Source organism: Ranitomeya imitator, chromosome 5 (assembly GCF_032444005.1).
Source record: "Ranitomeya imitator isolate aRanImi1 chromosome 5, aRanImi1.pri, whole genome shotgun sequence".
In the NCBI taxonomy this organism is placed as follows: Eukaryota; Metazoa; Chordata; class Amphibia; order Anura; family Dendrobatidae; genus Ranitomeya; species Ranitomeya imitator.
This window is the reverse complement of record NC_091286.1, coordinates 325,807,952-325,834,843: the sequence shown is the minus strand read 5'-3', so window position 1 is coordinate 325,834,843 and position 26,892 is coordinate 325,807,952. Positions and strand designations below refer to the sequence as shown.

The 26,892-nt window shown below is 41.4% G+C and overlaps 1 protein-coding gene across 4 annotated transcripts in view; it reads right to left on the bottom strand.

Annotated features, from left to right (window-relative positions):
- The window catches only part of EPHA7 (EPH receptor A7), a 302,242-nt gene that overhangs the window by 185,253 nt on the left and 90,097 nt on the right, over positions 1-26,892 (bottom strand). For all 4 annotated transcript variants that reach the window (XM_069726349.1, XM_069726351.1, XM_069726350.1 and 1 more), the window contains exons 4-5: positions 9,093-9,248; positions 1,663-1,998 (exon numbers count right to left, since the gene is read on the bottom strand). In XM_069726349.1, the coding sequence (XP_069582450.1) occupies positions 1,663-1,998; positions 9,093-9,248 (492 nt within the window). The remainder of the gene's footprint in view (positions 1-1,662; positions 1,999-9,092; positions 9,249-26,892) is intronic.

The window sequence follows — 26,892 nt, the reverse complement described above, 5'->3', positions numbered from 1 at the left end:
GCTATCTTGGGTGACCAAAGGTACCTTTACACATAACGATTTTGTTAAAGATATCGTTGCTTTTTGTGACGTAGCAACGATATCGTTAACAAAATCGTTATGCGTGACAGCGACCAACGATCAGGCCCCTACTGGGAGATCGTTGGTCGCTGGGAATGATCAGGACCTTTTTTTTGGTCGCTGATCACCCGCTGGATCGGCGTGTGTGACGCCGATCCAGCGATGTGTTCACTGGTAACCAGGGTAAATAGCGGGTTACTAAGCGCAGGGCCGCGCTTAGTAACCCGATGTTTACCCTGGTTACCATTGTAAAAGTAAAAAAAAAAAAAACAGTACATACTTACATTCCGGTGTCTGTCACGTCCCCGGGCGTCAGCTTCCCGCACTGACTGTGTCAGCACCGGCCGGCCATAAAGCAGAGCACAGCGGTGACGTCACTGCTGTGCTCTGCTTTACGGCCGGCCGGCGCTGACACAGTGCAGGGAAGCTGACGCCGGGGGACAGACACTGGAATGTAAGTATGTACTGCTTGTTTTTTTTAACTTTTACAATGGTAACCAGGGTAAACATCGGGTTACTAAGCGCGGCCCTGCGCTTAGTAACCCGATGTTTACCCTGGTTACCCGGGGACTTCGGCATCGTTTGTCGCTGGAGAGCTGTCTGTGCGACAGCTCTCCAGCGACCACACAACAACCTAAACAGCGACGCTGCAGCGATCGGCATCGTTGTCTATATCGCTGCAGCGTCGCTAAATGTGACGGTACCTCAAGACAAGATGGTAAACCTGGGAAAATCACAAAAATAAATGTGTTTCATATATGTCTGATGTACTTGTTTTTTCCATTAAAAAAGCTGCAAAACCGGACACCTGCATTTTTCTGTTTTTCTTTCAGCGTTTTTTTCACCATCCATTGCTTTCAATGGGTGAAAAATGCAGAAAAAATTGCTGAAACAAGTGGCATGCTCTATTGTGCACAAAACATGCAAAGCACAAAATACTGATGAAAAAAAAACATTTCTGAAAGCTCACAAACTTTGCTGGTACTGTAAAACGCAGCTGAAAATTTGCATAAAAAAGCATTGAAAAAACCCTAGTGTGAACATAGCTGGTTTCACATGACTGTGAAACACGAACCTTTCTTTCATTGGAAGCTTTATTCCCTGACCTGAGCTACATGCTTCATATATGCCTATGATGCCATTAGCTCAGATCTGGCCGTACACATCTTCTTATGGGAGAATGGTCCATGTTTTACAGATGTGTCCAACTGGTCTTAACATCTATGCATCTCTGGTCGCAAATTCAAAATTAAATTAAATTACTCATTTAAACAATGATAACTTAAATACACAGTCCTTTCTGCTGGAAGACTGGCTAAGACCGGGAGAAGATAAGCAGATTGATATATAGTTTTTTGGGAAATGGCTAAGTATACCTTGCATTTTATTAATTTAAATCCCTGCTCAGGAGTCCAGTGGGTGGTCCTAATCAGTGATCGACAGTGATCTCTGCATGTACTGTGATAAAGGGAAGGCTGTGAATTATTGTGATCACTAGGCTACAGATAGTGATGAATGAGAAGGAATCTACCAAGAAATGAATTGCTTAATTAGCATTTTGTAGTCATCAAGTCAATTATACCTTACAGAAATATTACTTACCAGCTTGACCAGTGGTAATACTGACAGCAGCAAATAGTCTTTGCGAACGGCTTAGGTCAGAAACCCCATTTACAGCCTCAACTTCAAAGGTGTAGTTGGCATGTGCAAGAAGGTCCACCACAGTAATGTAAGTATCTGTTAATCCACTTTGCTGAGGCACGTATCCCACAGTACTCCCACAGGGTACACATTCCCCCTGCTCCCAGCTGCATCGTTTACATATAACTCGATAGGTGACATCATTCCTTCCACCATTATCCGCTGGAGGACCCCATTCCAGGCTGACGGTTGTCTGGTTGATGTTGTAAATGAGATTCTGTGGAGCTGACGGTGGTCCTTTTAGAAGGAAAAAATGAAAATATGAACTATTAAACAACAAATTATTATTAATGTCATTTTTACAGGTACAATAATATCACTGGGAAAATATGTGTAAGTGGGTTAAGATCTGGCTCAGGGATAGGAAACAAAGGGTGGTTATGGAGCACACTCGGACTGGGTCGCGGTTAGCAGTGGGGTACCACAGGGGTCAGTATTGGGACCTCTTCTTTTTAACATATTTATTAATGACCTTGTAGGGGAAATTCAGAGCTGAATTTCAATATTTGCAGATGACACTAAACTCTGCAGGGTAATCAATACAGGGGAGGACAATTTTATATTACAGGATGATTTATGTAAACTGGAAGCTTGGGCTGATAAATGGCAAATGAGCTTTAATGGGGATAAATGTAAGGTCATGCACTTGGATAGAAGTAATAAGATGTTTAACTATGTGCTTAATTCTAAAACTCTGGGCAAAACCGTCAATGAAAAAGACCTGGGAGTATGGGTAGATGACAAACTCATGTTCAGTGGCCAGTGTCAGGCAGCTGCTACAAAGGCAAATAAAATAATGGGATGCATTAAAAGAGGCATAGATGCTCATGAGGAGAACATCATTTTACCTGTATACAAGTCACTAGTGCGACCACACTTAGAATATTGTGTACTGTTCTGGCCTCCTGTGTATAAGAAAGACATAGCTGAACTGGAGCGGGTGCAGAGAAGAGCGACCAAGGTTATTAGAGGACTGGGGGGTCTGCAATACCAAGATAGGTTATTACACTTGGGGCTATTTAGTTTGGAAAAACGAAGGCTAAGTGGTGATCTTATTTTAATGTATAAATATATGAGGGGACAGTACAAAGACCTTTCTGATGATCTTTTTAATCATAGACTTGAGACAGGGACAAGGGGGCATCCTCTACGTCTGGAGGAAAGAAGGTTTAAGCATAATGACAGATGCGGATTCTTTACTGTAAGAGCAGTGAGACTATGGAACTCTCTGCCGTATGATGTTGTAATGAGTAATTCATTGCTAGAATTTAAGAGGGGACTGGATACATTTCTGGAAACGTATAATGTTACAGGGTATATACACTAGATTCCTTGATAGGGCGTTGATCCAGGGAACTAGTCTGATTGCCGTATGTGGAGTCGGGAAGGAATTTTTTTCTCCAATGTGGAGCTTGCTCTTTGCCACATGGTGTTTTTTTATTTTTGCCTTCTTCTGGATCAACATGGTAGAGCATGTTAGGTTAGGCTATGGGTTGAACTAGATGGACTTAAAGTTTTCCTTCAACCTTAATAACTATGTTACTATGTTACTTCATGTGTTTCGTACACACGTGATGATATATGAAGGGTGAGTTTTGCTTATATTTACTAATTTTCAAGGGAGAGCCTTACATTTTAATTATAATTAAAAAAAAAGAAAATGTGTTATTGTTTTACTATTGTACTTTTATATTTCAGTTCTAACTTTCAGATTAAGTTGAAAATTGCTCACTATAGCGGAGAAATGCCTTTCTTTCACTCCCACTGTAATTTAATGTTAATCCCTTTATTTTGCTAACATATACTGTGTGGTGGTTTGTTTATTTCGTTTTTGTATTTGCTGTATTTGACTGATCTACCTAAAAAGATATTGATACCGCCATAGTCAGTTGTACAAAAATTGAACGAACTGGGGAAAAATGCCTACTGATCTCACATAGTGGAAATATGTTTACGGAGATAAGATTCCACCAATGGTGAGATTTCTAAAAAAGTTATATTCAAAAGATATTTTGTGTAATAAAAAAAATAGGAACCATGCCTACTGCTACTGATAGGGATCCAAGCTTCGGAGAAGGTTTCCTCTTTTTATCGACATAATTCAATAATTTGCAATCTCCACGTGTCAAATAGGGCAATAGCACATCACAACGTGAAATGAAAAAGTATAAAATATTGTGTGTTTTTTTAAGCAAATACAGCAAAACAGAATGAAGGGCACTTGGTGTAATATGAATGCTGTACATAGTCCAGTAAACGATCTGAAGCCCCTTTATTTGCCCAAACGGTCTGTGCTTCATCTAACATTATGAAAGGCCAGTGCTCCAAAGGTGAAAGTCTCAGAACACAAACAAGCTAAGGTAACACAACACTTTTATGTATTACGGTATATATATACAGCCGGTGATAATACAGATTAAAATATTGGCTTTTGCTGGATGAAAATTGGTGAACTTATTATATATAGCGGATTAAATAAATATTGAGCACGTCACAATTTTGTAAATAAATATATTTCTAAAGGTGCCATAAATATGGAATTCTCACCAGATATCAGTAATAACCCACCCAATCCACACAGGCAAAGAAATCAACCAATAGATTATGTCTAATAATAAGTAACGACACAGGGAAAAAGTACTGAACACTCTTAATGAAATTTATTTAATACTTTGTACAAAAACATTTGTTGATGATGTCAGCTTCAAGATGCCTCCTGTATGGAGAAACTAGTTGTATGCATTGCTCAGGTGTGATTTTGGCCCATTCTTCCACACACTCTTCAAGTCCTGAATGTTCTGTAGGCTCCTTCTATGAATTGTGAGTTTTAGTTTCTTCCATAAACCTTCTCTTGGATTCAGGTCAGGTGATTGGTTGGCCATTCTAGCAGTTTTATTTTGATTCTTTGAAACCAATTAAGAGTTTCATTGGCTGTGTGCTTGGGATCATGGTCTTGCTGAAATGTCCATCCTCATTTCATCTTCATCATCCTGGTAGATGGCAGAAATGTTTTATCAAGAATATACTGGTATATTTAGCCACTCATCTGTCCTTCAATTAAGTTTGCCAGTCAGTGTGCTGCTAAACAGCCCCACACTATGATGTTCCCTCCTCCAAATTTCACTGTTGGCATGGTGTTTTCGGGGTGATATGCAGGGCCTTTTGGCCTTCAAACATTGTGTCTATTATGGCATCCAGAGAGTTCAAATGTGGTCTCATCTGACCAGACTATTTTCTCCCAGTATTTAACAGGCTTGTCTAAACGTTGTTGAGAAAACCTTAAATGCGCTAGGACATGCTTTTTGAACAGAAATGGAGTCTTGCATTGTGGGCATGCGTACAGTAAATGGAGGTTGAAGGGATTATTTACAGTTTTCTTTGAAACAATTGTACCTGCTTTTACCAGGTCTTTCCACAGTTCTCCACAGGTGGTCCTTAACTCTTGGACAACTCTTCTGATAATTCTTATCATTCCTCTGTCTGAAGTCTTGCCGTTTGCACCTGGTTGTTGGTTTATGATGAAATGATGTTCGTTCCACTTCCGGATTATGGCAATTCTCCTATATCTAATGCTATCAGTATGTTTTGCAACAATAAAGTTGTAAAGGTCTTGAGACAGCTCATTGATTTTACCCATCATGAGATGTTTCTTGGTAATGAGACACCTTTTTATATGCCATCAATTGAACTATCAGATATTATTTGTCATTAAGTGCAGGATTGCTTTCTAATTACTGTTAGATTTCACCTAATGCATGACTTTTCAAGGCTTTTTGCACCTCATTCTTCATGCGAACATAGATGTAGGCTAGAGGGACAGGAGAATCATAGACAGTCAAGTGACTCTCTCTCAAGTGAGGATACTGGGTAAAGGTTATAGTGCAAATATAGCAAACTTGAACTTATAGAGAAAGAGCTTAACAGAAAAACATTTAAATATAAATCATAACAGTTTATTGCTAATAAATTAAAACATTATTTAAAAAGTGCACATAACAAAGGAATGATTGGTGAAGAGTGTTTGGTCAGAGAGAAAGGGCACCACAGCTGACAGGATAATAAGATGTAACTAATGCAATAAAGATGCACAAAATAGAAAAGAATATAACGTTGTGCACATATGTGTAAGAAACTATACCCAATTTAATACTGGTGAGTATTTACTCAAAATACCAGGCGGAGATTAACACATCAGCATAAACAAAGTGGAAAAAAACAAAAGTGAAGATTGAACAGAGCTTAGATTATTTGAAAGCTGTGGTGCCACCACCCCAACATGCTTTTCGGCTACAGTGGTCCCCCAGAAGAAGGCACTGTAGCCAAAACGCACTTTTGTGGTGGTGGCACCACAGCTCTGCACAATCTTCACTATTGTTTTTTTCCACTTTGTTTATGCTTATGTGTTAATCTCCGCTTGGTATTTTGAGTAAATACTCACCAGTATTAAATTGGGTATAGTTTCTTACACATATGTGCACAACGTTATATTCTTTTCTATTTTGTGCATCTTTATTGCATTATTATTATTATTTATTTATATAGCACCATTAATTCCATGGTGCTGTACATGAGAAAGGGGCTACATACAGAGTTATAGATATCGTTTACAGTAACAAATTTACGATGACAGACTGGTACAAAGGGGAGTGGACCCTGTCCTTGCGGACTTACAATTAGTTACATCTTATTATCCTGCCAGCTGTGGTGCCCTTTCTCTCTGACCAAACACTGTGTTTTCACCACACATTCCATTATTATATGCACTTTTAAAATAAAGTTTATTGATAGTAAATAAAAACATTATGTTTTATATTTAAATGTGTTTTGTGCATCTCTTTCTCTATAAGTTCAGCTCATTCTTCATGTGTTCAATACTTTTTTTCCTGCGTCATTTCTCATTATTACACATAATGTATGGACATCTATCGTTTGATTTCTTTTGCCTATGTGGATTGGATGGGTTGCTACTGACATCTGGTGAGAATTTTATGTCAATAGCACCTTTAGAAATATAATTACTTGGGAAAATGGTGATGCGTTCAAAACTTATTTCACCTGCTGAATATAATAAATTCAGCAATTTTCATCAAACAAAAGCCAACATTTTCATCTGTATTGTCATTTGAATGCCACACACGTGGCATTCAGTTTTACGCATCAGCAGTTAAAGGGAATCTGTCACCCCAAAAATGGCCTATAAACTAAGGCCACCGGCATCAGGTGATTATCTACAGAATTCTGTAATGCTGTAGATAAGCCCCCGATGTATCCTGAAAGATAAGAAAAAAACAGGTTATATTATACTCACCCAGTGGCGGTCCCGCTGCGGTCTGATCCGATGGGCATCGCGGTCCAGTCCAGCGCCTCCTATCTTCATACGATGACGTCCTCTTCTTGTCTTCTTGCAGCGGCTCCGGCGCAGGCGTACTTTATCTGCGCTGTGGAGGACAGAGCAAAGTACTGCAGTGCGCAGGTGCCGGGAAAGGTCAGAGAGGCCCAGCGCCTTCGCACTGCAGTACTTTGCTCTGCCCTCAACAGGGCAGATAAAGTACGCCTGCGCCGGAGCATGAAGACAAGAAGAGGACGTGATCGTAAGAAGATGGGAGGCGCCGGACCGAACTGCGACGCCCATCGGACCGGACCACAGCGGGACCACCCCTGGGTGAGTATAATCTAACCTGCTTTTCTTACCTTTCAGGATACATCGGGGGCTTATCTACAGCATTACAGAATTCTGTAGATAAGCCCCTGATGCCTTAGTTTATAGGCCATTTTTGGGGTGATTGATTCCCTTTAATATAATTTACAAGGCCAAATATAGTCTCTAAAGTTAGGAATTGCAAGGTGTTCATTTGGAATCTGATTTTTTTTTTTACATACCCATAGACTTGAATATACAAGTCTACTATGAAAAACAACTAGCGCATTCTGCTATAATTTTTCACATGCGAAACGATTGTCAACTGAATTGCCTACAGTGCTGTCCATCACTCTTTGGGTACAGTGATACTGCAGTAGTTTTAGTCCAAATGCTGTCCAATGAATAAACAGACCTCACATAGGCAGCACTAGCAGCGGAAATACCGGAAGCGCAATGTTAGTGTCTAGAATGCCTGAAAGCTGTAGAACAGTAATAGACTTGAAGGACCCAGCATATTACATCTTCCTACACTGCAATTCAATAATAAATGTCACAGTGCAGACAATTAATAAATACAAGTGGGACAATTTTGAAAATGTGCATTATGCCCATATTATGATAACGCTTCTGTCATTATTAATTGAATAATGCTACTAGTTAATTAAGGGATCCTATATATCAGCTAGAAATACAGAAGCAGTAATGTTTAGTAACAGCTGACAGTCAACACAATATTCAGCTGAAAAGGGGTTATTTAAAGGGTTTGTCCGGTCGAAATCGATAAGTCTGCAGTCACTCGGTGTGACTGCAGACTGTATCCCTCCAGCACGCGCACTGTGCACTGCGGGATTTGCCGGCTTCCAACCTAGGACTAGAGGGTATGTGTTACGCATACTCCTTGACAGGGCCTGTCTAGTGAGCGTGGCCTCGCTCCATATACTGGTATTGAGCCGAGTCTGCCCCCTGTTTAGTGACGCGGCCGGCCAACGTACAAGTGTATGGAGCGAGTCCAGCCCACTGGCTCGGGGTATGTACAACTCATACTTATCCTCTGGTCCCGGGTCATAGACCGGCAAAATCCCTGCAGTGCTCAGTGTGTGCATTGGGGGAATTCATAAGTCTGCAGTCACACAGAGTGACTGCAAACTTATTGATTTGGACCGGACAACCCTTAAAGGTGTATTCGCACTATGACGTCAAAAACAAAATTCCTAGTGTTAGTTATCTCAACCTTCAATTGACAACAAAACTTCTGCAGCAAAATGTGTCACTGAATACCCGCAAAAAAGTAATCATGGCAGATTTATCGAAAGAAACCATCATTTCTGATAATTATAAAGTGCATAGATAACAAAATAATTAATTACACAATTATAGTCAATTCTTTAATGTAAAGTCTCTTGAGCAATTCTGGAAAAACTGGGCATAATGCGGATGTTGGTGACTCTAAAGACAAATGGTCAGGATAGTATGGCCCGCTGCACAGAGCGTAGGCTTCTCCACTGTATATACTATATATCTGGGGTGAAATTGTATTTTCCTTCCTCTTTGGCTACCATGTCAATGTAGCAGCTTTCATTAGTTAATATTAAGCATAAATGAAGACTTGCCATTTTTAGATATGGAATGCCAAATTATGTATGACAACTTTCCGGTTGATTAAGCAATGTCATATTAATGATGAACTCACTTGTACACGCAATATATGATGGATCGGAATAGGCTCTGTAATAACCATCTTCACAGTCGCAACGGGATGAGCCTTCCCTGTCGGAGAAGCTATGTGCTGGGCATCGAGAGCACTGCAGGTCTTGTGATGAGGATTTATAGAAGCCACGGCCACAAGCTATGAGGAAGAGATAGAAGAAAATGTTTACTTACACTTACTGATAGCTACATAAAGATTTTTTGAACATTTCCAAATTTCATTCAAAGTGATTATCCCAGAAATCAATATATAATTAGGATGTCAGAACATGCAGAAATATTGTATCTAAATTTACATCCCAATATGCAACTTATTCTGATACCACGCCCTCTTGATGCGCTAAGAAGAAAATTAAAGGGGTTGTCCACTACTAGGACAACCTCTTCTTAAACAATATATTTGGTCCCAGTAAAATAAGGAAGCCTATACTCTCCTCCTGTGCCTGCGCTGTTCCAGCGTTGTCGGCACTCGCTCTTCCCGGGGCTCTCGTGCGATGCAATGACAAGTATCGCCGCGGCGCTCAATCAATGCTGGAGTCATGGTCTCTGCCTTCAGACAAACTGAACATGAAGAGGAAGCCAGGGCTACAGCTGATCCCGGACTTCCTCTTCATGTTCAGTTTGTCCAAAGGCAGAGACCATGACTCCAGCATTGATTGGGCTCTGGACGTCACTAGTCACTCCACCGTATCGCAGTCCTGGGACCGCGACTGCTGACACCACTGTAATGCAGCCGTTACGGGAGGTGAGTATAGACTTTACTATGTTATCGGGGCCGAACATTTTGTTTATGAAGGGGTTGTCCTAGTAGTGGACAATCCCTTTAAGAAAGGAAATCTGTAGCTCATGCTGCACCCTCCGAAAAACTAATTGGGCATGGACTTGCCAAGTAATCTAAACCATAAAACTGTATGTTGTATAACAAAAATGTTAACTTGATCATAGTTCGGCATGTGCCATATTCATTAGCTGTATGCCCCAACAGGAGCCAGGAAATCAGAGCACATAGACATTTGCCTTTGGTGGATATACAAGATCTTCAGGACTCACACAGTCTTCGCCTCTTACCGCTATGTAATATTATTCTAGCATGCAGCACAATGGAATTGATCAAACGGATTGTCCAACTTGTAGACAAGATCAAAACAATGCAGATAACAGCTAGAAACTCTCCCAAACTGAGCTCACTGATGCATTCTCATATAGCACATTGTGCACAAAGGCTATAGAAGGCTAACGGTGCAAAATGTTTAATGAACTACAAAAAACATTTTAGCCTCCTATTCACCTCCCCCCCCCAAAAAAAAGAATTCAAATAAAATAAACTTGCATTCACGTTAGAAAATTAATATCACCAAAAGTGGACAACCCCTTGAAACATAAGCCCTATCCCTCAGTGGAGTTTCTCGTTATGCATAATACTACATTGTATTTGTCAAATGACCAACTGCTAATACAGGAAAGATATATATCTTGGTACCGTGTTAGCCAGTAGATAGAAAATCAACTGCTAATATTCAGCTCCCCTCTATACAACTATTACTGGCCTGTATTAGGGAATCTGACATCATAATGTAGGAATAGAGACCCTAATTCCAGATATATGTAACTTAGTTTACAGTTGTGATGCAATCATAGTTTTTAGATATATTATAGAACAGAGAAATCAAACCTTGCCCACTCAACAGCTTTCTGTGTAGATTGTCTATTGACAGTGAGCTGCTTATCACAGGAGGTGGCATGGTCAGACTAGCAGGCATGTGAGCACCAGTCCTGGCAGTGATAATCTCTAGGTGATACAACCTTCATTGTAAGTAAACAATAGTACACAGCCTGATAAGTGACACATCCTTGAATTCTGAGTTTCAGGCTCTATCTCCTTCTGGCTTCAGATTACATAGCAAAAACCTGCTGACAGATTACCTTTAAGCAACCAATGCTATAAAATAATTCATCTTAGAAAACATTGATGTTATTAGTTAAAAAAAAGGTTTATTAAAGAAAAAGGTTCGCAGCTCAAAGTGTGGCCTATATCATTCCATACTGCAGCATTAGAAAAAAAATATTTGCGTATTGTGTGGAACGGTCTCCTTTTGCCTTCGCTTGATGGATATGAGCCTTCATGATTGTGTAACTCTTCAGATAAAAAAAAAGAAAAAAGGTCGGAGAGGTTTGCCGCAAGCCACTGTCCGCTCCATCTGAAGAGGGTGGCCCTGACAGCAGGGTAGGAAGGGTCTGTTGTCAGGATCAATCTGGAACTGCACAAAACAGGCTGAATTATTTAGCTATTATATTAATTACAACATGAATTTGTATAAAAGAATATAAATTATTGTATTTAGCGTTAATGAGTTTTTCTAGCCATAATTACAGCAATGAATCTGTGCATAGACAATTATGAGGCTGTAAAAGAAATCCCGCGTGATCTGTTATTTGGTGTGAAAACGCTCTCTGGGAAGGCATGTAGGGGTCACAAAATCATGTGCGGCATCGGTCCAGAGAGCCACGCTGGCCTTTTGATGAATTGGAGAGTAGTGGGGGAAAGAGTAGAAAAATAGAAAGCGAAAAAAAAAGCCCCAGCATTTTAATGAAAAGTTCTTAGAGTTCATTCGGTACTAATAACTTTAGAGGAAATATTTTCTTAAATTTTAATTATGCTATTCATAATGCAAAAATCTAGGCTGTGCAATATTATGAGCAAATAGAGAATCTGTTATATCTCCCATACAAATGAACGGGCATTGGAAATATCCCAAGCACATCCTGGTGCAACAGCCTATTGCCAGATAAAAGAAAATTGTCCGTTACAGCCAGAAAACTCAGACAATTTGTTTCTCACTTGTCATCTATATAAAATCGTTTTTCCTTTTTGCTTGTATTTTTACAGAAGCGTATATTAATCATTTACACGGTTATTTAGTTTCCTATGCATTACAATGTATCCGTAAAGAAGTGAATTCGACTTATGAAGATTTAAGAAAGTAGTCCATGCCGTGATTTTTTTCACAAGCAGAATTAGTCAGTGTTAAAAACCGATCATCTGCACGGCCCTATTAAATAACATTCGTCCGAGTGCTGACCGCTTCTGTTATGGACAGTGGTCGGCCTGAAAATAGGCTCTTGTGAACGAGCCCTATTACCCTTGGCTGCACCAGCTGGCCAAACAAGTAAAAAAAATATGTAGAATATGTGATTTTCCTTCTTTTGACTTCTATAACAAAGAATCATCTATTGTTAGGACTGTGGTAAAGGGACTCGAGTCATGAAAAGTATGCAGTGGGACTGAAGTTGGAGGAGCAGAGCCATTAAGCTTTTATTATATTTTTGATTAAAATGTTAACACAACAAAGTTACTATGTGGTCTCTAGAGGTTTTCATATATTCACTGCTTAATAATCCAAAACAGCAATGAAGATGGAATGAAAATGATTATCCTTAAAAGGAGAAATTTCCCGCCCTACATCGTTCAAAGTACTAACAATTTTCCTTTTCTGAATTAGCCATTTTAATTTTATATTATTTTTTGTCATCAAATCTGGTAGAAAGGCCATCAATGTGCTACAGACATCAGCAAAAGTACTACAACTCACAAACAGATGGGTACTTATTCAGTAAAAGGTGGTGTAATAGCAGATCCCTTTGAAGGAAATCTGTCAGTAGGATGAACCCTCTTAAGCCATCTTTATGGGCATGTAGGCCACAGGAAGCTGAATAAAGTGATACCTTTATATCTGTGATTTGATGTTTTATTCCATAGAAATACACACTTTTCTTACATGCAAATGAGCTGTTAAGATCTCAGGGCTGGACACTGATCTCCATGACACTCTGCCTCCAGAGCTTATTTTAAATGAAAGGAGGCGCTACCAGTGTGATATGTAATGGCCGCTCTCTGTTCTCCTGACCTCACGGCGGAGCTGTGGGTGATTATACCTCACACATCTGCAGGTTCCTATCATGGCTTCAGCTTCCATCTCACACATAGCTAGTGTTGCAATAGAGCAGAGCTGTGAGAGCTGCAGCTACAAACCTGTTTGCAATAATACCAAGTTCAGTTGTATTGGACTGTGTTGGTTACATGTCTCAGACTGGTAAGGACTTCTTTCATTTTAAAATAATCTCTGGAGGCAGATTCTCACGCAGATCAGTGTCCGGCCCATAGTCCTGAACAACTCATTTACATATAAGAAAAATGTGGATTTCTCTGGAATGAGACAGCAGATTGCAGATATCATGGAAGCTCTATATTCAGCGTCCTATGAATCCTGGTTTTAGCTTACAAATATTGATGTAAAATACTGACCAACTACTCAACATGTGAACGTGGCCTAGTTCTTTTAGTCATGCAGAATCTTATGTTTGGCCTGCGGGTCATTTTATATGCTTTCCTATGAGACTATATGTGACTAAAATTCTAAAATCATATAATAAATAAAAAATCCTAAACTATTAGGCCGGCGTCACACACAGCGTAAAACAATACGGTCCGTATATTACGGCCGTAATACGCTGAAAAGTCCCGAAAAAAGTGGTCCGTAGCTCCTCCGTAGGCAGGGTGTGTCAGCGTTTTTTGCGCATGGCATCCTCCGTATGTAATCCGTATGGCATCCGTACTGCGTGGTTTTCTCGCAGGCTAGCAAAACCAACATACCGCTATAGAAGTGATCCATGTGTCCCAAAAAGAAAAGAAAATATATATATATACTGTCTATATATATATATATATATATATATATATATATATATATATATATATATATATATATATATATATATATATATATATATATATATATATATATATATATATATATGTCAGTAGACACATATATTAGAGAGAAAAGCCGGTAATTCAGTGCGGTGTACAGTAAAATCACACTGACAGCTTACAGTAGAATAGGTAGAATAAATGTGTACACATAGAATAGGTATATATATATATATATATGTCAGTGAGACACATATATGTATATATATTAATATTTATTCCAGCGCTAGACAGCTTGAAAGCCGGTAATTCAATTACCGGCTTTTTCCTTCTCCTTCCTAAAACCCGACATGATTTGAGACATGGTTTACATACAGTAAACCATGTCTTCTCTCCATTTTTTTTGCAGATTCCACACTACTAATGTCAGTAGTGTGTATCTGCAAAATTTGGCCGTTCTAGCTCTTAAAATAAAGGGTTAAATGGCGGAAAAAATTGGCATGGGCTCCCGCGCAATTTTCTCCGCCAGAGTAGTAAAGCCAGTGACTGAGGGCAGATATTAATAGCCTGGAGAGGGTCCACGGTTATTGGCCCCCCCCTGGCTAAAAATATCTGCCCCCAGCCACCCCAGAAAAGGCACATCTGGAAGATGCGCCTATTCTGGCACTTGGCCACTCTCTTCCCATTCCCGTGTAGCGGTGGGATATGGGGTAATGAAGGGTTAATGCCACCTTGCTATTGTAAGGTGACATTAAGCCTAATTAATAATGGAGAGGCGTCAATTATGACACCTATCCATTATTAATCCAATACTAGTAAAGGGTTAAATAAAACACAAACACATTTTTTAAAATTATTTTAATGAAATGAATAAAATACTGCAACAACCATTGTTTTTAACGCCCAATCCAGTCACTGAAGACCCTCGTTCTGTGAGTAAAAAAACATAATAAACCAACAATATACTTACCCTCCGCAGATCTGTAACGTCCAACGATGTAAATCCTTCTGAAGGGGTTAAAACATTTTGCAGCAAGGAGCTGTGCTAATGCAGGCTGCTCCTCGCTGCAAAACCCCAGGGAATGAGGCTAAAAATAGATCAATGATCTATATTTAGCTTCATTTGCGGTGAGGCGCCCTCTGCTGGCTGTTCATAGATCGTGGGAAATTACCTAGAAAGCCAGGGAGCTTTCTAGGTAATTTCCCACGATCTATGAACAGCCAGCAGAGGGCGCCTCACCGCAAATGAAGCTAAATATAGATCATTGATCTATTTTTAGCCTCATTCCCTGGGGTTTTGCAGCGAGGAGCAGCCTGCATTAGCACAGCTCCTTGCTGCAAAATGTTTTAACCCCTTCAGAAGGATTTACATCGTTGGACGTTACAGATCTGCGGAGGGTAAGTATATTGTTGGTTTATTATGTTTTTTTACTCACAGAACGAGGGTCTTCAGTGACTGGATTGGGCGTTGAATAAAATACTGCAACAACCATTGTTTTTATTTCATTAAAATAATTTTAAAAAATGTGTTTGTGTTTTATTTAACCCTTTACTAGTATTGGATTAATAATGGATAGGTGTCATAATTGACGCCTCTCCATTATTAATTAGGCTTAATGTCACCTTACAATAGCAAGGTGGCATTAACCCTTCATTACCCCATATCCCACCGCTACACGGGAATGGGAAGAGAGTGGCCAAGTGCCAGAATAGGCGCATCTTCCAGATGTGCCTTTTCTGGGGTGGCTGGGGGCAGATATTTTTAGCCAGGGGGGGGCCAATAACCGTGGACCCTCTCCAGGCTATTAATATCTGCCCTCAGTCACTGGCTTTACTACTCTGGCGGAGAAAATTGCGCGGGAGCCCACGCCAATTTTTTCCGCCATTTAACCCTTTATTTTAAGAGCTAGAACGGCCAAATTTTGCAGATACACACTACTGACATTAGTAGTGTGGAATCTGCAAAAAAAATGGAGAGAAGACATGGTTTACTGTATGTAAACCATGTCTCAAATCATGTCGGGTTTTAGGAAGGAGAAGGAAAAAGCCGGTAATTGAATTACCGGCTTTCAAGCTGTCTAGCGCTGGAATAAATATTAATATATATACATATATGTGTCTCACTGACATATATATATATATATACCTATTCTATGTGTACACATTTATTCTACCTATTCTACTGTAAGCTGTCAGTGTGATTTTACTGTACACCGCACTGAATTACCGGCTTTTCTCTCTAACAGCGCTGCGTATTTCTCGCAAGTCACACTGCTTGTCCGTGTGTAATCCGTATTTTTCACGCTTCCATAGACTTTCATTGGCGTATTTCTTGCGCAGTACGGTGACAAACGCAGCATGCTGCGATTTTGTACGGCCGTAGAAAGCCGTATAATACTGATCAGTAAAATACGGCAAATAGGAGCAGGGGCATAGAGAATAATTGTGCCGTATTTTTTGCGAGTTTTACGGACGTAGATTCTGCGCTCTTACGTCCGTAAAACTCGCATGTGTGACGGCGGCCTTATTCTCTGTCCATCAAACATATGGAAGTAAAATGAGTGTTGCAAACAAAAATAGCCAATTAATATGCTGTATTAGGGTTGCTGGACTATTGTATCTTCTAGATAGCAGAAGTAACAGTTCACCGGGGAAGCTTTCATAGGCTAGAGTTTGAGCCATTGAATTGAAGGGTCTGTTCACACATTGGTTTTTGATGCAGAAAAATCAACTGAAAATACTTTGAATGTTTACATGAAAAAATGTTGTGCCAAATGTGCGTTTTTGCGTGCCTCTTTTCCCATTTGTGTAATAAGTTAAAAATGACACAAAAACATTGAAAGAAAAACTTTTTTCAAATCCGCAAGGAAAAAATTAGCAGCCTATGCATGACATTTGCTGGTTCTATAAGGCTAAGTTTATATGAGCAGCTTTAGCCGTTTAAGGGACCCATGCAAGAGCCATACATCTGTTAGCAGTAGCCGTTTAACCCCTTATCGGCATCGGACGTACTATACCGTTTAAGGGACCCGTGCAAGAGCCATACATCTGTTAGCAGTAGCCGTTTAACCCCTTACCGGCATCGGACGTACTATACCGTCCGATGCCGGCTCCCCTGCTTTGATGCAGGGCTCCGCGGTGAGCCCGCATCAAAGCCGGGACATGTCAGCTGTTTTGAACAGCTGACATGTGCCCGCAATAGGTGCGGGCAGAATCGCGATCTGCCCGCACCTATTAACTAGTTAAATGCCGCTGTCAAACGCAGACAGCGGCATTTAACTACCGCTTGCGGCCGGAAATGACGTCATCGCCGACCCCCGTCACATGATCGGGGGTCGGCGATGCTTGTATATTGTAGCCATAGAGGTCCCAGAGACCTCTATGGTTACTGATGAGCGGTGGCTGTGAGCGCCACCCTGTGGTCGGCGCTCACAGCACACCTCCATTTCTGCTACATAGCAGCGATCAGCAGATCGCTGCTATGTAACAGAGCCGATCGTGCTGTGCCTGCTTCTAGCCTCCCATGGAGGCTATTGAAGCATGGCAAAAGTTAAGAAAAAAAGTTTAAAAAAATGTGAAAAAAATAAAAAAAAAACATAAAAGTTTAAATCACCCCCCTTTCGCCCCAATCAAAATAAATCAATAAAAAAAATATCAAATCTACGCATATTTGGTATCGCCGCGCTCAGAATCGCCCGATCTATCAATTAAAAAAAAGTATTAACCTGATCGCTAAACAGCGTAGCGGGAAAAAAATTCGAAACGCCAGAATTACGTTTTTTTGGTCGCCACGACATTGCATTAAAATGCAACAACGGGCGATCAAAAGAACGTATCTGCACCAAATTGCTATCATTAAAAACGTCATCTCGGCACGCAAAAAATAAGTCCTCAACCGACCCCAGATCATGAAAAATTGAGACGCTACGAGTATCGGAAAATGGCGCAATTTTTTTTTTTTTTTTTTTAGCAAAGTTTGGAATTTTTTTTCACCACTTAGATAAAAAATAACCTAGTCATGTTTGGTGTCTATGAACTCGTACTGACCTGGAGAATCATAATGGCAGGTCATTTTTAGCATTTAGTGAACCTAGCAAAAAAGCCAAACAAAAAACCAATGTGGGATTGCACTTTTTTTGCAATTTCACCGCACTTGGAATTTTTTTCCCGTTTTCTAGTACACGACATGCTAAAACCAATAATGTCGTTCAAAAGTACAACTCGTCCCGCAAAAAATAAGCCCTCACATGGCCGAATTGACGGAAAAATAAAAAAGTTATGGCTCTGGGAAGGAGGGGAGCGAAAAACGAACACGGAAAAACGAAAAATCCCCCGGTCATGAAGGGGTTAAGGGACCCATGCAAGAGCCATACACCTGTTAGCAGTAGCCATTTAAGGGACCCATGCAAGAGCCATACACCTGTTAGCAGTAGCCGTTTAAGGGACCCATGCAATAGCCATACACCTGTTAGCAGTGGCCATTTAAGGGACCCATGCAAGAGCCATACACCTGTTAGCAGTAGCCGTTTAAGGGACCCATGCAAGAGCCATACACCTGTTAGCAGTAGCCGTTTAAGGGACCCATGCAAGAGCCATACACCTGTTAGCAGTAGCCATTTAAGGGACCCATGCAAGAGCCATACACCTGTTAGCAGTAGCCGTTTAAGGGACCCATGCAAGAGCCATACACCTGTTTGCAGTAGCCATTTGAGGGACTATTGCAAGAGCCATACACCTGTTAGCAGTAGCCATTTAAGGGACCCATGCAAGACCCATACACCTGTTAGCAGTAGCCATTTAAGGGACCCATGCAAGAGCCATACACCTGTTAGCAGTAGCCATTTAAGGGACCCATGCAAGAGCCATACACCTGTTAGCAGTAGCCGTTTAAGGGACCCATGCAAGAGCCATACACCTGTTAGCAGTAGCCGTTTAAGGGACCCATGCAAGAGCCATACACCTGTTAGCAGTAGCCGTTTAAGGGACCCATGCAAGAGCCATACACCTGTTAGCAGTAGCCGTTTAAGGGACCCATGCAAGAGCCATACACATGTTAGCAGTAGCTGCTTAAGGGACCCATGCAAGAGCCATACACCTGTTAGCAGTAGCCGTTTAAGGGACCCATGCAAAAGCCATACACTTGTTAGCAGTAGCCGTTTAAGGGACCCATGCAAGAGCCATACACCTGTTAGCAGTAGCCATTTAAGGGACCCATGCAAGAGCCATACACCTGTTAGCAGTAGCCATTTAAGGGACCCATGCAAGAGCCATACACCTGTTAGCAGTAGCCGTTTAAGGGACCCATGCAAGAGCCATACACCTGTTAGCAGTAGCCGTTTAAGGGACCCATGCAAGAGCCATACACCTGTTAGCAGTAGCCGTTTAAGGGACCCATGCAAGAGCCATACACCTGTTAGCAGTAGCCGTTTAAGGGACCCATGCAAGAGCCATACACATGTTAGCAGTAGCCGCTTAAGGGACCCATGCAAGAGCCATACACCTGTTAGCAGTAGCCGTTTAAGGGACCCATGCAAAAGCCATACACTTGTTAGCAGTAGCCGTTTAAGGGACCCATGCAAGAGCCATACACCTGTTAGCAGTAGCCATTTAAGGGACCCATGCAAGAGCCATACACCTGTTAGCAGTAGCCGTTTAAGGGACCCATGCAAGAGCCATACACCTGTTAGCAGTAGCCGTTTAAGGGACCCATGCAAGAGCCATACACCTGTTAGCAGTAGCCGTTTAAGGGACCCATGCCAGAGCCATACACCTGTTAGCAGTAGCCGTTTAAGGGACCCATGCCAGAGCCATACACCTGTTAGCAGTAGCCGCCGTTTAAGGGACCCATGCAAGAGCCGTACACCTGTTAGCAGTAGCCGTTTAAGGGACCCATGCAAGAGCCGTACACCTGTTAGCAGTAGCCGTTTAAGGGACCCATGCCAGAGCCATACACCTGTTAGCAGTAAGAGGAGCAATCTATGTGTCTGCATCTTTTTGGCTAGAGATGTGAATGGATATGAGATAAATAGAAAATGTGATTAATCCAGGATCACTTTACACTAAATGAACAGAACTCGTTTGACATTACAGAATGTTACAAATGTCAGACGAATAAGTCACAGTGTTGAAATGTCATTTACTTTCAGAATTAAAATGTAAAAAAATGCCACAAGCTTGTGGTATTCTAGATGTCAGATGTAAATTGAGCCGTGCAGACGAGCTGAGCTGTTGGGAGAGAGACACCTGGGAGACCGAGCGGCAGCAATAGAAAGTCAGGGAAAGCTTTGCATAATGCATTCCTGTTGTATTTAAGGATTTCACAGGTTATCGCCCTAATGCCACGCTAAGTATCAGCATTAGCAAATATCTGTGTAAACTGCAGGAACTAAACTTACTTAACTGAATAACATAAAGCCAGACATCCTCATGCATTTACAAAAGTCAGAATGTTTATTTATTAGGGCCTTCATTTCATCACTCCGGGAAAAAATAAAAAGATGCAAAATGTAACGACGGATCGAGCTCCTGAAGGAATAGGAACCTGAAGGCTGGCAGGTAGCTTATCTAGTGGCACTGCTCGGATTAAACACCTTGTCATCTCTGCGCTAGGACATCCTAAACACAGCTAACCTATTCCTCATAATGTCTTATTGCTCACACCAAGAAGTGCGCCTAAATAAATTATAGATGGCAACACAAAGGAAATAAAGAAAACAGCCCATCAGACATACATCTACGTGTCCCACGACTAGGGCGCATCGTATACCAGGACACTGCTCATTTACTAGATACATTATGCATATGCATAATCAATTTCTTAAATGGATAATTAAAATATAGCCGTCATTAGGAAAGATTTCCCCTGAAACAACTGTCACATGAAGAAAAAGTAAACCGCCTCATCTTGTAAGTCGTAATTCTCAAAGGAAATGCTCCCAGTTTCTGAAGGATATAAATAGAAGATGTAGAAATAGGAGGGAACAAACTGTCATGATTTAAAGAAAGCAGAACAGAAATTTATACAAATCAATTCAAGTGCTTTAGAAATAGAAAAAAACACAACGGAAATGTGCTTTTTTTCTAGTTATTGACTCATGCATTCATTTGTTCTCTCCCGATAAAACTGTTTATTCTCCCAAAGTAGTTTATTTTTAAACCTTTTTTCATTTATTCTGCATTACAAGGCTTAGATAAGAGTGTCACCAATCCTATAAAATGATATTAGATACAAATAATACAATATCACCCCTAACTATTCACAAGGCTATTCACACACCATTCAAAAGGAAGAAGACGCATACAGTGCTCTCAAGGGGTTACTCCAACATTTACAGTCATCACTTACCCACAGGATAGGCAGTATCTTGCGGATTAGAGGAAGCTTAACTATAGCAATACATACTGATCTCAAGAATAGGTCACTGAAATATGCTCTACAGCAGGGGTGTCAAACTGCATTCCTCGAGGGCGGCAAACAGGTCATGTTTTCAGGATTTCCTTGTACTGCACAGGTGATAATTTAATCACCTACACAAATAATGAGTTGGTGATTAAATTATCACCTGTGCAGTACAAGGAAATCCTGAAAACATGACCTGTTTGCAGCCCTCGATGAATGCAGTTTGACACCCCTGCTCTACAGCACTCACTCTTCCCCAGCAGTCAGGAATGAAAACACTGTGGAGTGCATCCAAAATCAATGCTGATGGAGTATTCAGAGTCCCGCTCTTTGGAATAGTGGGGTCTTAGTATTGCACCCACACTAATTCACAAGTTATTCCCCATCCTGGGGATAGATGAAAACTTAATTTTTTGTTTTAAATACCAATCTATTTGATATCAATCTCTTTTTTCTAATACACCTTAAAGCGAACCTGTCATCAGGATTGTGCACAGTAACCTACAAACACTGTCAGGTCGGCCCCATTTATACTGATTACAATGATACCTTGGTTGATGAAATCCGTCTTGTGGTTGTTGTGTAATCTTTGTAGTTTTCAGTCAATGAGATTATCATGCTTTGGGCTTTTTGTGGTGTTCTGTTCTTATATTCATACGTATGGGCCTAAATGAGAGGTGACTGAACCTTCAGTGACTTGTCTCCTATTTTAAATAATGTGCTTGCGCAGTTCATTTTGGTCTGGGAAAAAAAAAAATTAACTACAACAAAATGGTGTCGGCACATGTGCAGTAGCATCTGTCGCTTGCCAATAGATGCTATTGCGCAAGCGCCAGCGCCATTTTGTTGAAGGAAAAAAAAAATTGCCTACAGCAAAATGATGCCGGCGCTTGGTGAACACTGTCAGGTTGGCACCGTTATGCTCATTAAAATTATAACCTGGATTGTTGAAATCCATCTTGTGGTTGTTGTTTAATCTTTATTTGTAGTTTTCAGTTAATGAGATTCTCGTGCTTCGGGGTGGACTGTAGGCGGGGCTTTATGTGATGCTCTGCTTAGCTATTCCTCTGTATGGGCTTATGACAGGTCACTGATCCCTCACTGACCAGCCCCTATTTTACATACTATATATCTTATTGTTGGAAAAAATTACATTCATCATGGAGGCGCCTGCACTGTAGCATGATCAGATCTATGATATCCATATATTCATTTTATTTAGTGATATCAATTTCTTGAGAAAAAAAAATATTTCTCAAAATGGCGCTGGCCACACCTGCACAGTAGCATGCTACTGCGCAGGCACCACCGGCGCCATTTTGAGAAAGAATTTTGCTTTTCTATCCCTGCTGCTGAAAAACATACCCACAACATGATGCTGCACAACCATTTTTCACTATGGGGATGGTTGATTTGGTGCCAGACAGCGTTTACATAGGTGGCCTAAGAGTTCAGTTTCTCCTCTGACCACAGCACCTTCCTCCATACATTTGGGGAATCTCCCACATGTCTTTTAGCAAACTCAAAAAGAGCCTTATAATTTTTGTAAGTAAAAGCTTTTTTCTGCCCACTCTTCCATAAAGGCCCCCTCTGTGGAGTGTATGGCTTATTGTGGTTGTATGCACAGATACTCCAGTCTATGCTTGAGAACTCTGCAGCTCATTCAGGGTTACTTTTGGTCTCTGTACTGCCTCTCTGATTAATGCCCTCCTTGCCTGGGCTGAGCGTTTTTGTGGGCGGCTCTTGGTTGGCAGGTTTGTTGTGGTACTATGTTATTTCTATTTGTCGATTATGGATTTGATGGTGTTCCGATGATAATCACAGGTGGACTTCCTTTCACTAAGGCCCCCTTAACACGTCTGTTTTTTGTGTCCATATGCGGTCCGTTTTTTAAGGACTGCACATATGGACACGCGCACACCCATTGTATTTAATGGTGGTAGGCACATGTCAGGTTTTTCACATGTCATAGAGATTACCGCCGGTCACTGCCAGCTGTTGTAACGCTCAGTTCAGTGCGAGCCAACAGATAAATTGCGGTAACCTTCATGATGTCACCGGTAGCATCGTGAGAAAATTCTCACGGTGCAAGCGGTGATCCCATTGAGGTCATCACAGATCATCGGGCTGCTCAGAATGAGCTGCCCATGGGAATCGCAGCTTAAGTGATCTGCAGTAACCTCATTAATGTAACTGTAGGTCACTGAAGCTGTGCTCTGATGCTCAGCTCAGTGTCTCCTAGATGTCAGGCTGAATGGTTGCAAAGCATCCAGATGAAGCAAAGGTAGATTACGGCGCGGGACAAATGGATTATCATCGGACAGGTGAGGAATACGGTATTTTTTCTTATCTTTAATTTTACACTAATAAATAAGTAAAGGTACCTTCACACATAACGATATTGTTAACAATATCGTTGCTTTTTGTGACGTAGCAACGATATCGTTAATGAAATCGTTATGTGTGACAGCGACCAACGATCAGGCCCCTGCTGGGAGATCGTTGGTCGCTGAATAAAGTCCAGAACTTTATTTCGTCGCTGGACTCCTGCTGACATCGCTGGATCGGCGTGTGTGACACCGATTCAGCGATGTCTTCACTGGTAACCAGGGTAAACATCGGGTAACTAAGCGCAGGGCCGCGCTTAGTAACCCGATGTTTACCCTGGTTACCATCCTAAAAGTAAAAAAAACAAACAGTACATACTTACCTAACGCTGTCTGTCCTCCAGCGCTGTGCTCTGCACTCCTCCTGCACTGGCTGTGAGCGTCGGTCAGCCGGAAAGCAGAGCGGTGACGTCACCGCTCTGCTTTCCGGCCGCTGTGCTCACAGCCAGTACAGGAGAAGTGCAGAGCACAGCGCTGGAGGACAGACAGCGGTAGGTAAGTATGTACTGTTTGTTTTTTTTTACTTTTAGGATGGTAACCAGGGTAAACATCGGGTTACTAAGCGCGGCCCTGCGCTTAGTTACCCGATGTTTACCCTGGTTACCGGCATCGTTGGTCGCTGGAGAGCTGTCTGTGTGACAGCTCTCCAGCGACCAAACAGCGACGCTGCAGCGATCCGGATCGTTGTCGGTATCGCTGCAGCGTCGCTTAATGTGAAGGGGCCTTAAGAGAGGGTGGGGAGTGTTTATTTCAAATAAAGTAGTCTATGTCTTTCTACTAAAGGACTTTATTCTGGCTGTCTATTTTTTACAATATGACAATGTGGTTAGTAATGCTGACGTCTTCCAGACGCCTCTCCATTACTAACCCCTTCGCTTGATGTCATTGTTCATAAAACAGCTGACATCAACCCCAACCCTATTACCCCACTTGCCACTGCACCAGAGGTGATGCTAATGTAATTAGGCTGGGAGGGGGCCAATATCCGATATCTTCTAAACTAACCAGTAAATGCTAAACAAACAGCTGTGAGCTATTATTAATAGCCTGGGAACATTTGGGGCTAATGCCCCATTTCCCAGGTTACTAATATCAGCCCCCAGCGTCGGCTTTCCCTCCGCTGGTTTTGATAATTAAGCGGGAATCCTCGTAGTTTTTTTTTTTTATTATTTTTTTTTATTATTTAGTTTGAAAAAAAAACAACTGAAAAAATCCATACAAAAAAATGGTTATATAGCACACTGAAATATTTCTACCTATCTTTCATGTTTCTCATCACTATCTAACATTTTTAATACCTAACACTCTTTCATTTCTATTGTGCATTTTATGCCATATGTGTCACATTGACAGTACACAGACACATGGATATGGTCAGCACATGGACACACTAATGTCACACGGATGTCACACATGTACACATGGATGGCACATGGACACCGACCACAAACCTTACCTGTACTGGCTTTTCCTGGACAAGAATCACCGCGTAAAGGAGGTCTTAGCATGTGACTTATGAAGGTAATTGCTTGCACCAGAAATTTGAGGGGCTTCATAGCAAAAGGGGTGAATACATATGCACATGTCAATTTTTAATAATTTGATTCCATAAATTAAATTTATGCCTATATATATATATATATATATATATATATATATATATATATATATATATATTTTTTTTTTACTTCACTTCACTAACTTAGGCCGGTTTCACACGTCAGTGGCTCCGGTACGTGAGGTGACAGTTTCCTCACGTACCGGAGCCACTGACACACGTAGACACATTCAAATCAATGCATCTGTGCAGATGTCATTGATTTTTTGCGGACCGTGTCTCCGTGTGCCAAACACGGAGACATGTCAGTGTTCGTGGGAGCGCACGGATTACACGGACCCATTAAAGTCAATGGGTCTGTGTAAAACACATACCGCACACGGACGTTGTCCGTGTGCAGTCCGTGTGCCATGCAGGAGACAGCGCTACAGTAAGCGCTGTCCCCCCCCACTGGTGCTGAAGTCATGATTCATATCTTCTCTGCAGCAGCGTTTGCTGTAAAGAAGATATGAATAATCATTTTTTTTTGTTTCTCGTGTTTAAAATAAAGGTCCATGTCCCCACCTCCCTCCCACCCCCTGTACGCCTGCCCGCTGTTCTTAAAATACTCACCCAGCTCCCTCGCTGGCTGGCGCTGCTTCCTGTCCTGGTCGCACCTTCTACTGTATGCGGTCACGTGGGGCCGCTCATTTACAGTGATGAATATGCGGCATATTCATGACTGTAATCGGCGTCCCCACGTGACCGCTCATACAGTAGAAGGTGCGGCCAGGACAGGAAGCAGCGCCAGCCAGCGAGGGAGCCGGGTGAGTATTTTAAGAACAGCGGGCGGGCGCACAGGGGGTGGGGACATGGACCTTTATTTTAAACACGAGAAACAAAAAAAAAGGATTATTCATATCTTCTTTACAGCAAACGCTGCTGCAGAGAAGATATGAATCGTGGCTTCAGCACCAGATGCAGGGGACAGCGCTAAACTTTAGCGCTGTCTCCTGCACGGTGCGTGTGGTACCCAGTGGGCACACGGGTGGCACACGGGTGGCACACATGTGCCTCACGTGTGCCACACTGATGTGCCGCAGAAACGCACGGGCACACGGACACGAATAATTCCGGTACCGATTTTTCCGGTACCGGAATTATCTGGACGTGTGGGACTGCCCTTAGACTATTTAGTGGTGATGCATCACACACAAATTGGATTACAAAAATATTTAAACACGGGTTGTAATGTAGCAAAAAAGTAAAAAAGCCAAGGGGGAAGGAAAGGTGTGAATACTTTTACAAGCCACTGTATGTCTAGACATTTCAATTCTACTCCAGCAATTGATTTTAGGGGCAAAAATGGATACGTTAAGTTGAATTTTGAAACTACATCAATACATAAAAAAACCATTGCCAGGACACTGGTAGTGGCTTACTCCCCTCTCTATTTTGAGAACATGTGTGTGACAGGAGGGGGTGTTGGCTAAACATAAGTTGAAGGTATATGGGCACCTTTAATCTGTCCTTAGAATTGACTTTCAGTATTGGACAGTCAATTTGCCTTTGGATTATTCGTCCACCAAACAGGTCTCTCTTTATTTCTCCTCAAGGACATCACTGCTCCATGACAGCTGAAACTACTAGACCAAAAAGTCATTCAGATGTATTGTTTAATGAATATATCAACATATCTTTTATCTTCAAGGAGGATCTGAGCAATGATAATGTATGGAGAAAAGAAGATGT